The 21,970-nt window shown below is 31.3% G+C and overlaps 2 protein-coding genes across 3 annotated transcripts in view; one reads left to right on the top strand and one right to left on the bottom strand.

Moving 5' to 3' along the window:
• Window positions 1–21,970, bottom strand: part of Cow (Proteoglycan Cow) — a 283,890-nt gene that overhangs the window by 194,589 nt on the left and 67,331 nt on the right. The window lies entirely within an intron of this gene.
• Window positions 18,003–19,407, top strand: LOC140673454 (uncharacterized). Its single transcript, XM_072906438.1, has 5 exons — window positions 18,003–18,386; window positions 18,513–18,768; window positions 18,847–18,912; window positions 19,037–19,114; window positions 19,187–19,407. Exons 2-5 carry the CDS (start codon window positions 18,765–18,767, stop codon window positions 19,405–19,407), a joined length of 369 nt encoding a protein of 122 aa, XP_072762539.1. The 5' UTR covers window positions 18,003–18,386; window positions 18,513–18,764.

Raw genomic sequence — 21,970 nt, 5'->3', positions numbered from 1 at the left:
TACAATTTGAAGATAAGTGATGAGCATGACGCACTTGATCCAAAATGTCCGACATATAAAAGAGTGATACAAGAGGAGAAAAAGAGGGCTGGCTGGGAGGACAACAAGTAGCAGTTACAGAAAGAAGAGGAGTTGATATTGTATACAAATGCACAAAGTTTGACAGCACATAAAGATGAGATACAACATCAGATTATGAAGAAAGTAAATCCAGCAATCATAGCACTGTCAGAATCTAGGCTGACGGATGAAATTGAAGATAGTGAAGTGAACGTGCCAGGTTATTCTATAATTAGATGTAACGCAGAAAATAGAAATACAGGAGGAGCAATTATATATGTAAGAGACGATATTAAATATGAAATAGTATTGGTAAAAAAATAGTGTCGAACTGTTGGTGTGTTGCAATAGAGGTAAAAGAGAAATTGTATAAAGGTGTGTATAATAGTACTATTGTATAATGGTACTATATCATTCACCGAGTGCATCGCACGGTGATTTTGTGATGTTTCTTGAAGATATAGTAGAGGAATTAGTAATAAAAGGAGACTGCATGGTAATGGGAGACTTTAATATAGATTTCATGATTGATTCGTTTTATTCTAAAAAGTTGCAAACGGTAATGGCAAGTTTAACAGTATGAAATAGTATGTTAATAAACCGACGAGAGTTACAAAGGACAGTCAAACAATTATAGATTTATGTTTTGCTAATAATAACGTTCAAGTACAAGTAATACATGAACCTAAAATAACAGATCATGCATGGTTAAGAGTTGTATTAAGCGCATGTAAAACCATAAGTAAATATAGAGAATTTAGCGGTAGGAACTACAGCGAATTTAATGCAAATGAGTTTAATAGATTGATAGAAGACAAAATAGAGCAATGTCAAGGTTTAGAAGTTAGTGAGAGAGCGAAGAAATTTATTGATATTATAGTAGATGCATTGGATAGTACAGCACCTAGGAAAAAATTTAAAATACCAAAAGTATGGGAAGGTAAAAAGTGGTTTTCAGATGATATAAGAGTAGCATCTGATAGAAGAGATGTAGCATACAATAACACCTTGTTCAATGATACGCAGCAAAATTGGATGCAAATCAAAAGTGAAAGAAATGCAGTTGTCAAATTAATTAGAGAAAAGAAAAAAGAATATTATGAAAATATGATAGTTTGTAATAAGAATAACCCGACAAAAATGTGGAAAACTTTAAAAGAAATAATAACTAGAGGTGAGCCAATGCATGGAAGAGAAATAGAAGATGTAGATTTTGAAATATTAGGAGACATAAATGAGTGCAATATAGCTGATAAATTTAATATGTATTATATACATAGTATTAATAATATAATAAAATCTATAAATAGTGAAAAATTTACAAGTGCAGGTACGAGTGAAAGTCCGGGGAGTAAGAGAACTATTTATGTTATTGAAAACAATTATAATATTATAGAAAAGTTTGAAATGATTAAAATGGAGGATTTAGAGGAAATTGTTACGGGCATGCCAAAAAAAAGAGGTACGGAAGAGGGAATAACTAGTGACATACTTAAAGTAACATCTTGCGCAATAAAAGAAGAGTTTGTCAATCTGATAAATAATTCTTTGAGAGATGGTTTTTTTCCAGAGAGTTGGAAAACATCGACAATAACACCGATACCAAAAATAGAAAAAGCTAAAAAAGCAAGTGAATATAGGCCTATTAATATGCTACCAAATTTCGAAAAAGTATGAGAATTAGTAGTAAAAAAACAAATTGAAATGTACCTTGAATCTAATGATATTATAACGGAACATCAATCGGGCTTTAGAAGACAGTATTCGTGTAAAACGGCGATTCAAACTGTTATCGAAGCGTTTTTAGGTTATAAAACGAATATATATATATAATAATGTAATTTAACTATGTAATTTTATGTACTACAAATAGTTGAGAAAGCTAATAAAGATCAATCAATCAATCAAATAATGTAATTTAACTATGTAATTTTATGTACTACAAATAGTTGAGAAAGCTAATAAAGATCAATCAATCAATCGATCAATCAATCTCTCTCTCTCTCTCTCCCTCCCTCCCTCCCTCCCTCCCTCCCTCCCTCTCTTTAACATACACACGCACGCACACACACACACACGCATAAAGCGTAGATGCAACAATATACACACATATATATATATATATACATATATATATATACATATATATATATACATATATATATATATACACACACACATATATATATATATATATATATATATATATATATATATATATACACACATATAAATTAATAAAGATCGGCCAATCCGTGCCAGTATAAGCGTGCGGCGCGAAGAAACCTCCCAGTTGTTACTTGATACTGGCGCACGGCAAGACGTAAACGCAGAACGCACTGTACGTGTCTCTTTAAGTACGCCCTTTGTACGTCCTTTGTATGTCCTTTGTAGAGCGTTCCGCCTACTGTCTCGCCGCGCGCCTAGTATCAAGTAACAAGTAGGAGGCTCTTCGTGCCGCGCGCTTATCCTGGCACATATTGGCCGATCTTTATTAATTTATATCTTATTAATTATTGCGAATTTAGCAAAATGATATAAGATTTTTCTCTTCAGTTTAACACGTTCTATCTACCCACGAGAGTTGATCCGCCAATTCAGGGACACCCTGTATATATATATAGTGCAATTCTGGCGCAGTGAATTGAGTGTTTGTTCGCTATGCCTAAGATCTCGGGTTCAAATCCGAACAGAACTATCGAATTTTTATTCGATGTTATTTGATCGCCACCTCTCGGAAGGCAATGGCAAAACCACCAAGAGAATCTTGCCACAAAAACTCCCTCTACCTAGACCGTTCGGAACCGGCATTAAACAGTAGGTCCCTATGGCTGCAGATAAGACGCTCTATGCAGTCATATGCTAGAGGGAACGCCAACCTCCGACAGGAGAAGGCGTGTGGAAAGGGTTTGGAAGGAGGTGTAAAGAGGATAGGAGATTGGAAGGGGTTGCTGTACCCATGAAAAACATCCCGGCAGCCCTTAGGGGTTTTGCGTCTTATCGGCTAATGCGTGCCAGGATAAGCGCGCGATACGAAGAAACCTCCCAGTTGTTACTTGATACTATGATGATTATCTTATTTTTATTTCTTATCTTCTCGTTCTTCGTAGTAAACTTCGAAATTTATTCCTTTACGTATTATTAATAAATATGCTCAAGTCATAAAAAAATTTGAAATCTTAAATATTTTATCTCCTAATCTTATAGTTTTAATATCCTATTGAATTATTATTGGCGTTGTATAAAACGTCTATTATTAAACTGTGACATAAGATTTCTTAATTTGATACAATGCATCGGAATTGAATGAAGAAGTCAAGTCGGATTTAAAACGTATGTATTATTGATCTCCAAATGCAAGTATATAAGACATCTTCGTTGGCAGACGCTTTATGAACATAAAATTCCATTATTTCCACGTTCAATAACATAAAAACATTATAATTAATTTAAAAGTATATAAAATAAATGTGTTCTTTTATTTATATCCAAAACACTAAAGACCTTCAGCTATTACTTTTCTATATGTAATGTTATTTATAAAACTAAATGTCTAACCTATTCTTTTATGTTTTTTGGCCTCAAAAATTGCCTAACTAATCCAATAAAACAATAAGTCAATATCTCACAAATATGTATATATCATTAAGGGGATCCTAAAGCTCTTCTATATTATCGATCAAAATCTAAGCTAATGACAATATATTTACTTAATATATATTAAGTAACTTTTATATAAAAGTTGCAATTTATACACATAAAATAAAATAGATTTTCACTGTAAGAATTGCATAAAGGAATATTTGTGAACTTTTAGAAATGAGTTTAAAAGCCTAGTAAAAAGATTTTGCTGTACATTTTTTTCAACAAAATGTTTTTTATCTAGACTTCTAAGTTTATATCTAAAAATTTACTTAATATTCCTTCATACAATTTATATCTGGAACCTATCTCATTTTGTTAATACAAACTGCAAAACGTTTGTATCAAGCAATTATCGTCACAATCTAGAGCTAGAAGTCGATAAAAAAACTGTAATTTCTTAACTTTTTTCTTTATTAATATAAGATCGCATAAGTTCCGAAAAGGTTTCGGTGTATATTTTTATCGTGGAAAAGAATTTATAACGGCACGCCGTCACTAACGGTCTCGGAGCCGAACACCCGTTCTAATATTGAGACTCGGCGCCAATGGGCGTCCCCACCGCGCATACCATCGCGCACGCCACTGGGATCCCCCTCTCTCGAATGAAGCGAGAGAGAGGGAAGACTCGCGGATATATAAGCCCGACCGCCCGACGACCAGACACCTGTCCTGATCCTGAATCCGGCCGGGCAAGAGCCTCAGAGTTAAGCTCCGAAGCGAAGCCAGCAGCTAAATTCAAGCCTCTCTTCAAGTTTCTGACCGTCGATCAAGAGAGGGAGCGCGAGGAAAACATAAATGTCGAGGGGGGAGCGTGGAAGATTATGCCACTGGCAATGCCCACGCTCCCCCCGTCAATCGACCAGGCCGGACACCCGCAGGGGTTTTAGTGGGTTAAAGTCCCACATAACCCGCCGACACTCCCTCCCACGGGCTAATGTGGGGTCGGCGGGTATGCATGATGCATTTCCCCTGCATTAACAAAAAAAAAAAAAGGGTGTTCTCTCCTCCTTCGGGTATTCCCGGCGGCCGCGATCCCGACCATCTGTCGACCCGGAAAGAGGGTGTTCTCTCCTTCTGCCGGGTGTTCCCGGCGGCTGCACCCTCGGCAAACCGTCGATCCGAGAGAAGGGTGTCCTCTCTCCTGCCGGGTGTTCTCAGTGACCGACGACAAAACGCGCCCGACTGTCGCTTAGCGGCCTGCTTGTAGCGCGAACCGATCGCGACCCGCACCGCGCCGCTTGTAAACACCCGCGCTGCAAACCGCTTGTACTGCGAACCGCTCGCAAACCGCGCCGCCTTAGCCTGTAGACACCGGCGATCCGCTCACACCGCTAACCGCTTGCACCGCTTGCCGTACACGCCCGCTGGCGCTCGCGCGCACATACACACTCGCCCCTACGCACTCACACACGTACACCACACGTACACAATCACACATGTAAATAGCACACGACCCCAACCACATGTAAATACTGCGATTAATAAACACTTGTTTCTGACAACCCCGTTCTTGTCAATTGGAGTCTTCCCCTTTTCCCAAATCCTGGAACCGACGAGCTTGTCCGAGACGTTGGAAAAGGTGCACCATTACAAATTTATCATTCTATACAACCAATAAAACCATTTTGGTATAATAAAAATATCGATAATACAAAATGGTTTATGATTACCTAAAATATAATTATTTAAATTAGTCGGTCAATAGGTAAAACTTTAAACAAAAAACAAAAACCTACGACAAATCACTTTAATTTTGACATATGTATTGTACATTGTAAAAAATTTATTCTAGAGTATGCTTTTGAATATGCTTTTGAATTAAATAACACTCTTTTATACAAGTGTTATTTAATAAGTAAAAAGATAAACGGCTGTAGTACAAATACTATCTAAATAAGAAATCCATATTTTCATTATAAGAAAATCATAAGTTGCCAATACTTGTCGTCTCTTAAAAACAGCTGTTTGACCAATATTTTTAATACACCACACACACACACACCCACACCCACACGCGCGCACGCGCACGCACGCACACACACACACACACACACACACGCACGTACGCACGCACGCACGCACGCACGCACGCACGCACGCACGCACGCACGCACGCACACACACACACACACACACACACACACACACACACACACACACACACACACACACACACACACACACACACAAACAAACACACGCAGGGTATCTCAGAATAACCGTATCATTTCTCGGGTGCAGGTAGAGCGGGTTAATTGGAATAGAAAAGTCCTGTACCGTTTTGCGATTTTCCGAATAATTGTTGAGAAATTGATTCACAAAGATCGGCAAATCGACGCGAGTATCAGCCTGCTGCAAAAAAATGGCGAGAAGGACGACCCACCGCTAGGCCGGTCGCTAAATAATAATCGCTAATCTATTGGTCTTGTCAACGCTTCTCGTCTATGCCCCTGGTAACCGCGAGGTAACAATGGCGCCTATTTACGCCGTCCTTCTCGCCATCTTTTTTGCAGCGGGCTGACACTCGCGCCGGATTTGCCGATCTTTGTAAATTAATTTCTCAATAATTATTCCGAAAATCGCAAAATGGTGCAGGACTTTTCTATTTCATTTAACCCGCTCTACCTGCACCCGAAAGGTGATACGGTCATTCTGAGACACCCTGTATATATATATATATATATATATATATATATATATATATATATATATATACATAAAATATTTCGTAAACTTTTAAAATGTTGGCCATCATATCCTTATAACTTTTTACGCAGAATATTGCGAGGAATCAATTTATGTAAAAAAATTAGGACGATTCCATTATGTAAAAAAAAGATATATATATAAGGCTATGGAACCATCTTAATTTTTTTACATAATGGAACCATCCTAATTTTTTTACATAAATTGATTCCTCGCAATATTCTGCGTAAAAAGTTATAAGGATATGATGACCAACATTTTAAAAGTTTACGAGATATTTTATGTTTTATTTTATAGTTTTCTTCGAGAAAATTTACATAAACTATGAAATATCTTATAAAATACTACATTATGTATACTATAGTATATATTTATTTTCTAATTATTTTACTTTAATACTTTTATGGATAGAAAATGAGAGGCATCAATTAGTATAAAGAAAACACACAGTTGTTTTTAAGAAAATAAATTTATTTTAGTAAGTGCTCAAAATGATGACCATCAACTTCGATAGACTTTTGAATACGTTGAATGAAAGATTGGTAAACGTTCAAAACGTTTTTTAAACAAAAGATATTTTTTACTGAAGATATGAAAAGTCTAGAAATATGTTAAAGTAAATATCATGTTAAAAGGAGATTACGTTAAAAAATAAATTTTATTTAATTTTATATGTATGTGTATATATATCTATTGCTCCAAAAAGTCGTGTTTTCTTGGTCAGATCGGAAACTTTTCAAACCACCTATATATGTATACATATGTTGTGTACGTGCGTGCGTATTACGTGCTATATACATATGTGTACATACAGGGTAGGGCATTTAAAATATTACAAGCTATTATCTCTTAAAGTACAGCGGCGTATTATAGCAAAAAATTTTTTTAAATAGAAGTTGGTTGGTTCAAAAGAGGGAATGTTAGCAGATCTATAACAAATGGGAATGTTAGTTTTATCTTGGGTATAGATGCTGAGATTATGTAAGTCAACATAGTCTTTTTAAGTGAAACCACTTCAATTTTTTTTATATAAATTGATTCCTCGCAATATTCAGGATAAAAAATTATAAGTATAGAATGGTTAAAAACTGAAAACTAGTTTATCATATTTTATACTTTATTTCATTTATTTTATATAATTTATATAAATTATAAAATATCTCATAAAATATTTATTTTTCGTTTAATATTCATTTATCTTACTTTACCAATACTTTTATGCACAAATCATAAGAGAAATTAATTAACATAAAAATAGTTATTTTTATGAAAAAATATATTACTACTCATTGCAAATTCATATGCATCTGCTAAGTGTAAATCCAATTAGAAATATTGAATCTATATAATCGCCACTTCGTGAAAAGCAATGACAAACTAGCAAGAGAATAATTTTGCTTGCTTAAAATTATAAAACACAATATATATTGCATCATATTATCTCGTTTACGCAAATATGTTTCGTGTATTATACATATAAATTAATATTTTTAAACATCATTTATATCAGTGCTCGGAGTTAGTTGCCCTTTTCAGGCCGATTTTCGAGGCGACGCCTCCTTTCTCCCACTAGCGCTCGAGACTCGACGGCCGAGCCGCCGAATCGCTTCAGGCGCGTCTCTGTAAGAAATATATTGAGATCCATATGTTAGGCACACAAATCGTCACATCATGAAAGTTTTTCTCGCTAAATAATTTTTCTTTTTATAAATAATTATAAATAAAATTATGTCAATAAATAATAAATGTAATAATAATAAATAATATAACAATAATATATGTGATATAAAATATATAATAATAAATTATAAGTAAAAATATTAAAAATTCTATTATTAATATGTTATGTAAAGCTATTATATATATATATATATATATATATATATATATATAATTTATTATATATTTTATATTTCATATATTATTGTTATATTATTTATTATTATTACATTTATTATTTATTGACATAATTTTATTTATAATTATTTATAAAAAGAAAAATTATTTAGCGAGAAAAACTTTCATGATGTGACGATTTGTGTGCCTAACATATGGATCCCAATATATTTCTTACAGAGACGCGCCTGAAGCGATTCGGCGGCTCGGCCGTCGAGTCTCGAGCGCTAGTGGGAGAAAGGAGGCGTCGCCTCGGAAATCGGCCTGAAAAGGGCAACTAACTCCGAGCACTGATTTATATTATAAACTTTTTGTATAATTACACGATAAAATTTTATAACAGTCATCCTTGATTATTCACAATTGATGATTAAATTGCGCACAATTTCTACAGATGTATAACGTATAAAAGATAATTGAAAACGTACTATATAATCGAATAGTAATACCGCAGTTACTATGTATAGCGCATATCATGGCAGCAAATTTAAAACATTCAAATAATGCATAATATAGCTTAATACAGTAATAATACTGTGCTTAATACAGCTACTTTCACATCAATGTGGCGTAAGTACTTACAAATAAATGGCGAAAACGACGTTCAGTTTATAGAAACCGAGTGTGTCCGTTAAAAAGTGCCAGCAAAACGAAGCATCAAAACAGCAATGAAATTACATTTTAGCTTTTATAGTAGTACAACACTGCAGCGATATAAACAAAGCACTTTCATTTCCACACAATTGATCAACATGCATAAGATTATGACAATATACGTTATTTGCGATAAAGCAAAAATTTCAATACATTTATGCCCGATTGTCTGAACAACAATGGCGAAACAATATTACAAAAGAATATCAAAATATTCAATTTATAACGACAATAGTATTATAAGAAAATTATTGTATATGTAATAATATTCAGTTGCAAACTATTAATAGACAGAATGTACACAAGAGTATTTCATGTGTTTTAATAGAAATTACCTATCAAGTATAATGAAATAATAGATATTAGGTTATCATTATATAAAAAATTTATAAAAAAATTATTAACGATATTATCTTACAAGATTGTCAAACATAATATATTTTAGGTAAATACTATGGTATATTATATATACATGCATCATCTATCATATAAACACGCACGCGTATATACCGGGTTTACCAAAAATATGAAAATCCCTAAAATTTTTAAAAAAATTTGCATTTTTAAAAAAACAATATTTTTGAAAAAAATGTTTCATATAAAAATTATTGAATCATAGAATCACAGAAAGTGTGGTATATTTTTTAAAACAAAATCACATAACTTTTAAAAATAGAATTCAGTGCGTAATCTAAAAAGTAACCAGCATAGATAAAAAAAAATTATAATTATTAATTAATGTTCAAATTCCACATTTTAAGAACGACTGGTTGAAAAATATTTTCTAAGAAAATGGAAGATAACTACACATTCTGATAAAAATACGAAGTTGCTAGAAACCACGTAAAACTTAACTCCATGCCATTAGTATATGAATCAAACTTTCTAAATTATAATTCGTACTAAACAAATGTATCTGTCAAAAAATAACTTGCAGATCCTAAATCAATATCACACAATTCCACCATAACATAAAATTAAGTAGAATGAAGAAACATCCGGATGAATGAACATTACATTATTAATGCATTGAACATTTCCATCTTTAAAAATTTATTATAAAATTCATCTTACAAATAGAAAAACTCGCAAAACTTTGTTCTTATATTACCAGTACACATGATTCAAGTAACACTGTAAGTAGCTTTATTTATGCGCAAAACTTTTGATAGTAATCAGTGTCATTCATCAACCATGCGAGAATCACGAAGTACACTGTTTCTTCCAAAATCTTTGCAACTTTGCAACAAGAAACATTATTCTAAAAATCAACCAAATTTATCTCTCTTACTCTTGCGATCAATTCTTAGTTTTAAGTAATTTTCGTAATTAATTAACTTCTTAGAGTGGTAAATCGGAAGCGAAACCAACACAATGTACGGGCAGTCATAAAATACAGATCAAATCATTAGAATAAACAGGCGCAAAAACTAAATATTTTCAAAAAAATTTTTCAATTATTCTTATTCTAATTGTATATATAATTGTGTATAATTTTAGTATTAGTATTTAATATTACTTTGCATCGAACGATCATTTTTTTCTCTCCTCTTCTCTTCTATTTCCGTTTTCCTAAAAACCTGTTTTTCCCCAATACTATTCCCTCCACCCTTCATCAGTTTCTTCTCTCTCCTCTCTTATTTCTGTTACTATTTCTAACAATAATCCTTTAAGAAATCCTTTACTTTGTCAGTCAGTTCTTTCTTTTTAGTTCTGTGTACCTTATTTTACATATATAGTGATTGTCGTTTATAAAAGAATAAACATATTTTCTAATTTTGTATTTCTAATTATCTCATTTTATTACTTCTTGAGATAAAGGATCATACAAAATCCTAACATTAGTTTCAGATTGCCTATTTACGAGTGATTACATCCTTTCAAAAGTAAAAAGATTTTTTCTCGTACATTGAATTACGATCAAGAAGATAGAAACAAACACATTTATCCCCGTGGCTAAAAGACCGAGAAAATTATATCACATGGAAAAAGCTATAGAAAATCTTTTGATTCTTGATGGTCTGTAGCAATCAGTTCTTGGAACCGACAAATCAAAATCGACAACCAACAATGATGCAGCCTATCATGTGAGACGACAGTCTAAAAGTGCAAAGTCAAAACAACATTCAAGAAAAGTTAAATGTTAGACTTGTGGCAAACAAAAACACGTAGCTAGTGAGTGTATAGATAAAAAGAAAGAAGACAAAGCCACTAAAGATAAAAAGCTACGAACGTAAAAAGAAAAAGGGTGATACAAACGTTAAGATAGCTTTCCTCGCTGAAAATTCTACAACTGTCAACAATGCAGGTTGGATAATAGATTCGGCAGCTTCAATATATATGTCACCTAATAAAGAATCATTTCATTAGAGACACTAAACAAATCAGAAGTGATCGTCTTGGACAATAAGAAGTTACACGTTAAAGGAAAAGATATGATAACAATATCTATGCTAATAAATAATTCAAGAAATAAGAAATAAGGATGCTATATGTACCTGAACTCTGTGTGAATTTGTTATCGGTGAAAAAATGAAAGAGGTTATATGGTAACATTTTACAAAGATGTTTACAAAATATTAAACGCTGACGGTCAAATAATAGCAGGACTGAACCAATAAATACCATTTATAAATTAGTGCAACCAATCAACACATATAGTTGCAAAAATAATGATAGTGTAGTCTACCACAGAAGACTCGGTCATTTGAATAGAGAAAGTATGAAACTGCTACGAGATAGACACGCACTTGGTCTGAAGATCCCAGTCAGTATCCATGCAGAGTACAAGACAAGTTCAAGTAGTTTTCAAGACAAGCACATTAATTTTCTACAAAAAGAAAACATGAAAAAAGCATGGAAGCTTCTGGAACTAAATAATTCGGATGTATGTATAGGCGTATTTAGATGCTCGAACGAGAAAAGAAAACACACATTGCTTATACAGATAGGATAGTATATTAAGGTAGACTTCTTTTATCACAATAAAGTTATTTGTTTTAATCAGGATTGGAGAAGTTAATTTTTTTTAACTAAGTTAAGTTGAAAGTTAATTGGCAATAAATTAAATAAGTTAACATTTAAAGTTAAAAACAAAAACTAACTTAGTTAAAAATTAAGTTAAAAAGTTAAAAATTAAAGTTAAAAGTTAATTATATAAAACGTTAATTATATAAAACTACATTTGTTGCATAATTAATCTTTTAATTGATATTTTAATTTAGGCTATAATAAAAAAATATATAAAAAAGTAGAAAATATATTTTTCTTTCTTATAAATTATAAAAGACTATCTTTTTATTATTTTTTATTTTTCTTTATATACTATTAATTGGAATTTTAAATAGAGTTCTTCTAAAGTCCCTAATTTATTTCTTTCCCAAGCACTCTAATAATTCTTTATCTAATAACAAATCGACATATAAACAAATAAAATAGCTTTAATATATATATATATATATATATATGATGATTGTAATGTATAAAAAATATATATATATATTTTATACATTACGATCATCAATTTTCATATGACTTTGGTATTAATAAATTATTTATTAACTGATATAAAAAAAAGTTAATAAATTAAGTTAAAATTAACTAGTGTAAAGTTTAAAGTTTATGGCATTTAAAATTAACTAAGTTAAGTTAAAGGTTATTAACTTTTTAACTTAACTTTTAACTATTTAACTAGTTACTACCCAACCCTGGTTTTAATTCCCTTATATAACCCTTTTATTTTTCTGTATCTTCATACACATGAATCGAGAGCAAAAAAAAGGAATAACTAGGCAGAACAACGAAAAAGATGAAGCTAACCTTACTGCCGTAACTTGACGGGGGATGCGCGTACATTGATAGTACATAGAGTATATATCATAGAACAAAAGAGTACCTCAAACGTAAAAAAGATTTTTGTAACTAAAACAAAAAATTACTAGACTCGAATGACTATGTTTAAACGGATAACATTACCAACAGTATGTAGACCGATGGAAGAAGTGTCCCTCGAAGGTTCAAGGTACTTTATACTTTTTATCAACGATTATTCAAGGAGACACTGAGCATCTACTTTTTGAAACATAAAAATAAGGTTTTATAAGATGCATTTAAAACTTATAAAATATACATTGAAAAAAGAATTGGGCACCAAATATGAACTACGATCGGACGTAAGTATATTAACAAAATATTCAAACAGTTTCTTAGACAAAAGAGTATACAACATCAGTTAATGATCCCATATACGCCACAACAGAATGATTTGGCCGAAAGACATAATCGCATAGTGGTTGAAAAAGCACGTTTCCTACTGCAGATCTCCTAAAGATGTTTTGGGCTAAAGCATATTCGATTGTATACCTAACAGTATACCCAATAAATCGTTTATCTACAAAAAAAACTCCACGGATAAACTTCTCATGAAGTTGAGAAAGAAACCTGATTTATCTCATTTAAAAATATTTAGTTGTAAGGCACTAGTACACATTCCAAAGGAGCAATATTATAAATGTGATAAAAAGGCAAAATTGTTGTTTATTTTTAGAATATTTGGAGCACACAAAGAGGTACTGGCTATACGATGAAGATCCGAAAAAAGTATTTTAAAGCAGGGATGTAGTTTTTTATGCAGATATAGATAAAATATCCGGTGTCATTTAAAAGCGACTTGGACAATGAAGATAAGATTCAGTAGGGGATCTTGATAATGACTCAGAGAAAATATTCGAGACACCAAATGAAGAAGAACCATTGGATTTGAGAGAAAAAATTAAATTACGGATGACGATGATACCAATTCATCACAAGAAGTCGCAAAAAGAGATACAGAACTTGGACCTCATCGCAGCAGCCGTACATCAAAACCAAAAGACTAGTTCAATTTTGTAATATAAATATCTGTCGAATCTACGAGTACAGAACCTTCAAGTATTTAAAAAGCATTAAATAGGCTCACAAGAATGACGTTCAGCGATAAAAGAAAAATTTGATACACTAACACGAAATGGAACGTAGGAATATGCTTCGTCAAAGGAAAAAAAAATTTTTAAACTTAATGGATTTTCAAAATAAAGTATAATCCTCAAGATAAGTTTTAACAATTGAAGGCAAGATTGGTAGCAAGAGACTACAGATACCGGAAGTAGACTACTATGAGACATTCTACCTAGTAGTTACATTCAGCACATGATGATGTCTACAATAGGAACCAGAGAAGATTATAATATCGATCACTTGTAGTGATAGCATTTTTGAATGGTGATTTAGATAAAGAGATATACATTGAGCAAGAAAAGATTTAAGAACCTGCAGGTTTAAAAAAACCTATGATTTGAGCAAAGGGCCAATATTTGGAATAAAAATCAGATGGAACTCTGCGGAAATTAAAGTTTAAACGTTCAGAAGTAGATTACGTTTGTATATACGAAAAGAAAAAGTAGGAAGCATATAACGACATATGTGGATGCTCTATTTTTGTTCACTAACAATAAGAAGCTAAAGAAGTTGATGCTAGAAAAGCTCAAAAAGAAATTCAAAATGAGGAACTTGAGCTTAACATCAAGGATTTTAGGGATTAATGTTCAAAGAAACAGAAATAAAAGAAAAATAATACTCAATCCAAAGGCCTATGAGTACATAGAAGATATTTTGAAGAAATTCAACATGAAAAATTGTAATCTAGTGATAACGCCGCTGGACTCGAATCAAAGTCTAACAAATGATATAGCACCAAAAAATTAGTCGGAAGCCAGTAAAATGAAAAATGTTCCATATAAAGAAGTACTTGGCAGTCTCATATACAGGATGTATATGACTGCTCAAAATGACCGTATCACCTCTCGTGGAATAATTAATTTATAAAGATTAGCAAATCCGATGCGAGTATCAACGCGCCGCGAAAAGGACGGCCCGCCTCTAATTAATAATCGCTAATCTGTTACTTTTATTAACGCTTCGTCTATGTCCCTGGTAACCGCGGGACAGTGGCTGCCTGTTTAAGCCGCGCGCGTTTAGCGACCAGCCTAGCGATGGACCGTCTTTTTCGCGGCGCGCTGATACTTGCGCCGGATTTGCCGATCTTTATAAATTAATTTCTCAATAATTATTGCGAAAATCGTAAAATGATAGAGAACTTTTCTATTTAATTTAGCCCGCTCTACCTGCACCCGAAAGGTAATAATCATTTTGAGACACCCTCTATATTGTTACGTCCGCGGAGACGAATTTCGATATTTATCAAAATACACGCAACGCAACCGACATTCACAAATCGCACGAAATAAAAAGAATATTTTTTTATTAACACTAGAACTTTAATAACGAACACAACAATAACAGAGCACTCAAATACAAATATATGCAATAGTAATTAAATATCGCGAAGCTGTCAAAATGCATCCACACAGCTTGACAATTCACTAAGATTTAAAAATGACCGCTGTTGACAAATTAAGCAATGAACGTCTACTTTGCCACAACGAGCGATATGACATTAGGTTTGTTTTTAGTTAGATTAGTACAGCACTATTTCACTATAGTGCTTACACTGCACTGCAATAATTTTACGAGTGCAAGAGTACAGAAAGGGAGAAAATGAACGCAATAGTGTAGTAATGAATATGGCGTTCTACAATGAAAATGATATGATGGAAAATATACAAATAGCAGAGATAGCAGAATCTTCTGATGAAGAAGATATAATCATGATACCACCAGCGAAACCAATATTAGATGAAAATGACGAAAGTAATCATGATCACTTAAAATAAAACTTATAACTAATCATTTAAAAATATTAAAAGATTATAACCTATTCTAATGTTTATTTTTGGTTTATATCTGTCGCCATATTGAACTGTACCGTTACACCCACAGACTTCTATATATAACTAGACCGCTAACTTCCTTATATACTAGACCTAAAAAGTGACCCCGAAAAATATGTACAACATTGGTGGGATAGAAAAGGAGGGGATAGATATGTAATATGGCTGCTATAAAAAACTCGTTTCTGAGTGACATGGTTGAATGGTTGATTACAATAATTAAAATTTAAAATTCTTTCCAAAGTGTGTCATTATTTTATATCTACATAAATATTGCTAAATAAATAATTTTATATATTTCAGTTTTTATTTGTAAATTTATATTTCTCTTCTGCTACATGTATATATATGTACACATATATATATATATATATATATATATATATATATATATATATATTCGAGATATTCGACTGGTTGGATTAAAATGGTCCACCCTGTATATATATATATATATATATATATATACAGGGTGGACCATTTTAATCCAACCAGTCGAATATCGCGAAAACCAAGCCCGGGAGAGAAAAATGTTTCAGACAAAAGTTGTATGGTTTCGAGGGGGCCATAAGATGATACCATTGGTTTGACCTTGAAAAGTCATTTGAAAGTCACGTGAAGGTCACTTCAAGTTTTTTAAATGAAACACCTTATATATTTTTACATATTCTTGTAGCTCATCTCGAAAGCTTTCCAAAACACTTATGACAAAGTATTTTTTATTAAATATTTTTTGAGTTATAAGGCTTCAAAGTTGCAGTATTTTGACATAAAATACAAGATATCTCGTAAAATATTCATTTTTTGATTATCTTACTCTAATACTTTTATGCACAGAATAATGAGACGAATCAATTGGTGTAAAGAAAACACATAATTATATTAAAGTAAAAATCTGAATTTGCAATTAACAGTTACACATTTTTACTTTAACATACCATCTTATGGCCCCCTCGAAACTATACAACTTTTGTCTGAAACATTTTTCTCTCCCGGGCTTGGTTTTCGAGATATTCGACTGGATGGATTAAAATGGTCCACCCTGTATATATATATATACTTATATATATTATACTTATTACTATATGCATATGCATTAGTAGATATGAGTATCTACATTTATATTGTAAATTTAATATACTGTATATACTAAACCATATTTTATTGTACATTACAAAAGACACAGTCTCTAATATTTTATTTTTTAAAACAATTTTTTTAAGTTAAATTACGTTAATCATAAATATTTTTATTGGAAAATATCATTATGCGCATAAAACATTGTGTGTAGCATATAATATATATTAGAGTCCTAAATAATAGAGAAACGCCAACTGCGTCCGTCTTTTTAATTGATGCGGTACCTAATATGGCGACTGCAGTGGCATATTTATATTTTGTCTGCTAAAATCACAGACTTCTATATAATACTAGACTGCTAACTCCTTATGTATAAGGCAGCTCTAATTTTATGTACAAACAAGTATGTATGACATCCCTTTCTGCGCATGCGCTGTGAAGGGGCGTTTTGCACGCATGTATATACATACTAAGTACTGATATAGTGATAAACAAGCTTATATAAAAGATATAAAATAACTGCACATTTGTATCCCATAATTTAATATTTATATTTCTTACTTTTTTTACTAACACGACATGTGTTCTGACAAGAATTAGAGACCGAAAGCAGGTTAGAAATACATGTACTGATCATAATGGCGTCGGCACATGTCAGCGCATGCGCAGGAAGGGTCACCTTAGCGCTAATAGTATCTCCCCGAACGCGCTCTTAGTACATAAAATTTGAGGACACTTTATATAAGCAAAATCTAGGGAGTTAGCAGTCTAGTATTATATAGAAATCTGTGGCTAAAATACTCTATCTGATGGCCGGTATTCATAGTCCGTTCTTATATTCAAGCTCGTCTTAAGTAAAGTCTTAAAATTCTATTCGGCCATCTGATTGGCTGAACGTAGTCTTAAGTCAACTAAAAACATGTCTTAAGATAATCTTATATATAAGAACGGACTATGAATACTGGCCTAATTTTAATTTAAAGTAGAGTCTATGCGCACACAACGAGTATCTAAGATGGCGACGATGGCAAGGTGGGGGTAAAGTTGGCGTTTCTCTATTATTTAGGACTAATATATATATATATATATATATATATATATATATATATATATTGCTTTAAATTCAACCAATCAGTGTGACTGTCATACCACCAATGATGACGGATGGGAGTCTATTGACCACACAGATATCTATATAATACTAGACCGTTAAGCTCCTTATATAATTACTAGATTCTGTGGACCTGAAACCTATGTACTTTTATACACATAGGCGGCGGACATAATAACCGAATGCTGGATTGGTAAAATTTCATGTTCTCCGCCTATGGGTAACTATGTGTATAGTGTTCATATAAACGACGGCACACACACACATACCAGGTGAAATATATACATTATTAATATTTATACACACATTAGAGGAAAAAATTTTTTTTCATTAATAATGACTATAAGATGTGTCGTGAAGGGTTGCAATAGTATTTACAGCAAAGAATGTGGTAACCATTTCATTTCGTAAGTACAATTTTTTTTTTTGGTTAAGTTTCTCATACTATTTCCAATTGAATATCTTTGAAATTAATGAATCGTATCAGAACATGGAAAATCTTGAAATATATAAAAATCTTAAATGAATTTTAGAACAATGTTGTAGTAAACAATGCTGATCTTTTAAAGAAATGGATAGCAGCAATAGGAGAAGATAAAGATTTTCAACCATCAACTGCAAATAGAATTTGTCATCTTCATTTTGAAATATCAGATTTTTTTGACACACCAAGAATAAGAAGAAAAATTCTAAAAAATTTCCTACAAGAAATTTAACATTGATACATAGCGATGAAAAAGTTCAAAATGATCCTTTAAGCGATCTACATGAAATGATTGAAATGCATGAGTATATAATAAACATCTGTTATTAAATTGCATGGAATTGATGTTTTTTTTTTCATTACATATATATTTATTTGTACAGAATATGAAATACACAAAAAGAACCAGCAACAACATAATGTTTCTACACCTGAACCTGAACCAGTAGGTTAGTATATGACATTATGATTTACTTTTATAAATATATAATGAACATTTTGTAGTTTTTTTCTTTTATATATACATACATATATATATATATATTTATAATTTTGGTCTTCTTTTAATTTAAGAAATTTCCATCACATCGGAGAATATAACAGAGAGACTTTCCATTGATATTCAGCCAATCTCACTAATTACGAACACAGGTAATTATATAAGTTCACACATAATTTATCTTTTCTAGATGTAATATCTAACCACATATAATGTTTATATAGATACAAGTACACAAAGCAAGAAACGTAAAGCATGTGATTGTGACTCTTCTGTTCAAATTAAGAAGTTGAAGGAAGAAATTAAGAAATTAAGAGAATTGCAAGAAGATCAAAATAAAAAACATATTAAAGAGCTTCAAAAACAAAAAGAAGTATTCAAAGATTTACTTCAAAAAGAAAAAGAAAACACTAAAAAAGTTAAATGCAGTCCATATAAAATCTAAATATTTAGTCAAGAAGACAAAGAGAAAAGATAATAAAATAAAAAAATTTGTCTTCCTTACTTGATATTTTAAAACAAAAAGGCTTTATTGCACAAACAACTTTGAATACTTTAAAACAAGATTTTTCTAATACTATCTTACCAATTGTACAAAATGAATTTTCTAATAGAAGTAAATCTATGCATGCAAGACGCTATACTAATGAATTGAAAAAGTTTGCACTAACCCTCCATTATCACAGTCCAAAAGCCTATGCATACTGTCGGTTAGCACCTTATTCTTTTATTTCTATTGTATATATTTACCATTTATGCATGTATTGTATTTCTCTATATATTCTTACTGTATATATTTGCTATACCCATCTTTATATATTATATACATTATCTCGTATTATTTTTTTACTTTACATGATATTGGGTTTTAGTTAATGATATATACTGCGTGATTGTACTTTTTTACTAGCAAAAATATATGCTCATAATTTTATTTATAGAACTATTATGATGTTACCACATCCTTCGTCATTGAAGCATTGGACTTCCACAGTTAACGTTAATCCTGGCTTTCTTTCTGAAGTATTGCAAGCATTAGAACAAGTACCATGTGAAGATAAAGACTGTATTTTAATATATGATGGAATGAGCATACGGCAGCAAATATGTTGGAGTGAAGTAGATCACAGATATATTGGCTATTGTGATTATGGGAATGATTTCAATATAGAGGGAAATGAGATAGAAGCAAAAGAAGTATTGGCTTTCATGGTGGTAAGCTTGAAGGGAAAGTGGAAGTGGCCAATAGCATATTTTTTAAAACATGGAATGCTATCAACAACTTTAGCGGAACTAATAAAAACTGCGTTAATATTAACAAGCGAAGTAAAATTAAGAGTAAGAGCAATAACCTGGGATGGTGAAAATACTAATATTAGCGCTTTAAACAAATTAGGCTGCAATGTATTCCCTGAGAATTATGAAGATATAAAAAATTTCTTTACCCATCCTGTTGAAAATCGTAACGTATTCATTACTTTAGATGCATGTCATATGATCAAACTAGGTAGAAATGCTCTTGCAGATTATGGAGAATTTCAGTGCGACGATAAAGCTATTAAATGGGAATACATTGTCCACTTACATACCCTTCAAAAAAAATTAACATTTAAATTTAAAAATAAATTAAACTCTCAGTGTATTTATTGGAAACAAAATAAAATAAAGGTTAAATATGCAGCTAATACACTTAGTGCTTCTGTTGCAAATGCAATAGATTTCCTGAAACAAGAAGGATTAAATGATTTTAAAAATAGTGAAAGCACTGTAAAATTTATTAGAATAATTGACCGTTTATTTGATTTTCTTAATTCAAGAAATCCATTTGGTAAACATTTTAAACAACCCATTACAATATATAATTTTCATTATCTTCAGACTTTGGTACAAGAAAGTATAGAATATTTATTCTCCTTGAAATGCAAAGATGGAACATTTTTGAAAAAATTGGGCAGGAAAACATTTTTTTATGGTATTGCAATAGCTGCAAAATCTGTTTTATCTGTTTCTCAAGACTTATTATTTTCATCTAATACATCCTATAAATATGTTTTATCCTATAAATTCTCTCAGGATCATATAGAACTGCTTTTTGCAAAAATACGAAGTTATAATGGTCATAATAATAATCCAAACGCATTACAATTTCAACACATTATGAAAAAAATTTTACTCAGAAATAGTATAAAAAATTCAAATGTTACAAATTGCTTAGAATTGGATAGCGATCCCGTTGGATCAGTGTTTGATTTTTACTGGAAGAAGAAAAAAAGAGAAGCTCTATTATATGATGACACAGCTGAAATAGAGGATGAAAATGATAAAAATAATAATAATATTATTACTTTGTATAATATTCAGGAATTGGAAGATAACATATTATATTATATTAGCGGATATATTGTAAAACAATTAAAGCATATTAATTGCTATTCTTGTGCAGAAAGCTTGTTACAAAATAATTATATAGAACATAATTATGTACATCTTGAATATTTTTCTAAATTTCTGGACTATAATAACAATGATGGGTTAATTAGGCCATCTAAAAGTGTCTACAAAATAATTTTAGAAACTGAAAGACAAATAAAACAAGTAACAAATAATTTTGAAAACTTAACAATTAAAAATTTAGATCTTAAAATAATAACTTATGTAAAAAATGTATTAACATTAGACAATTTTATTTTCTCAGATTTAAATTGCGAGAATACTGATCCATTAGAAATACCACATAAAATAAGATTAATTACAGCTATAGCCCATCGTTATTTAAAACTAAGATTATATTCATACTCGAAATTTTATACTCAAGAGATTTTAAAACCAGTTAAGAAAAGACATCGACTTACTAAAGAAATTTTATTTTTATGTAAATAAAGCTATGTATTTTATTATAAAAATATTAATAAAATATAAATAAATCAGTAAAAATATTAATTAGCAATTAAGGCTCTCTGATTGGTTAATCGTTGCTGATGACCCTAGGCATCGGTCGACATAAGTGG

Source organism: Anoplolepis gracilipes, chromosome 14 (genome assembly GCF_047496725.1).
Source record: "Anoplolepis gracilipes chromosome 14, ASM4749672v1, whole genome shotgun sequence".
NCBI classification, from domain to species: domain Eukaryota; kingdom Metazoa; phylum Arthropoda; class Insecta; order Hymenoptera; family Formicidae; genus Anoplolepis; species Anoplolepis gracilipes.
The sequence above is the reverse complement of the archived record's forward strand: the minus strand, read 5'-3'. Positions and strand labels throughout refer to the sequence as shown.

Coding starts and splice junctions, on each gene's coding strand:
- LOC140673454 (XM_072906438.1), top strand. Junction 18,913..19,036: donor ACCTGAACCTGAACCAGTAG/GTTAGTATATGA, acceptor TTTTAATTTAAG/AAATTTCCATCACATCGGAG. Junction 19,115..19,186: donor CTCACTAATTACGAACACAG/GTAATTATATAA, acceptor ATGTTTATATAG/ATACAAGTACACAAAGCAAG.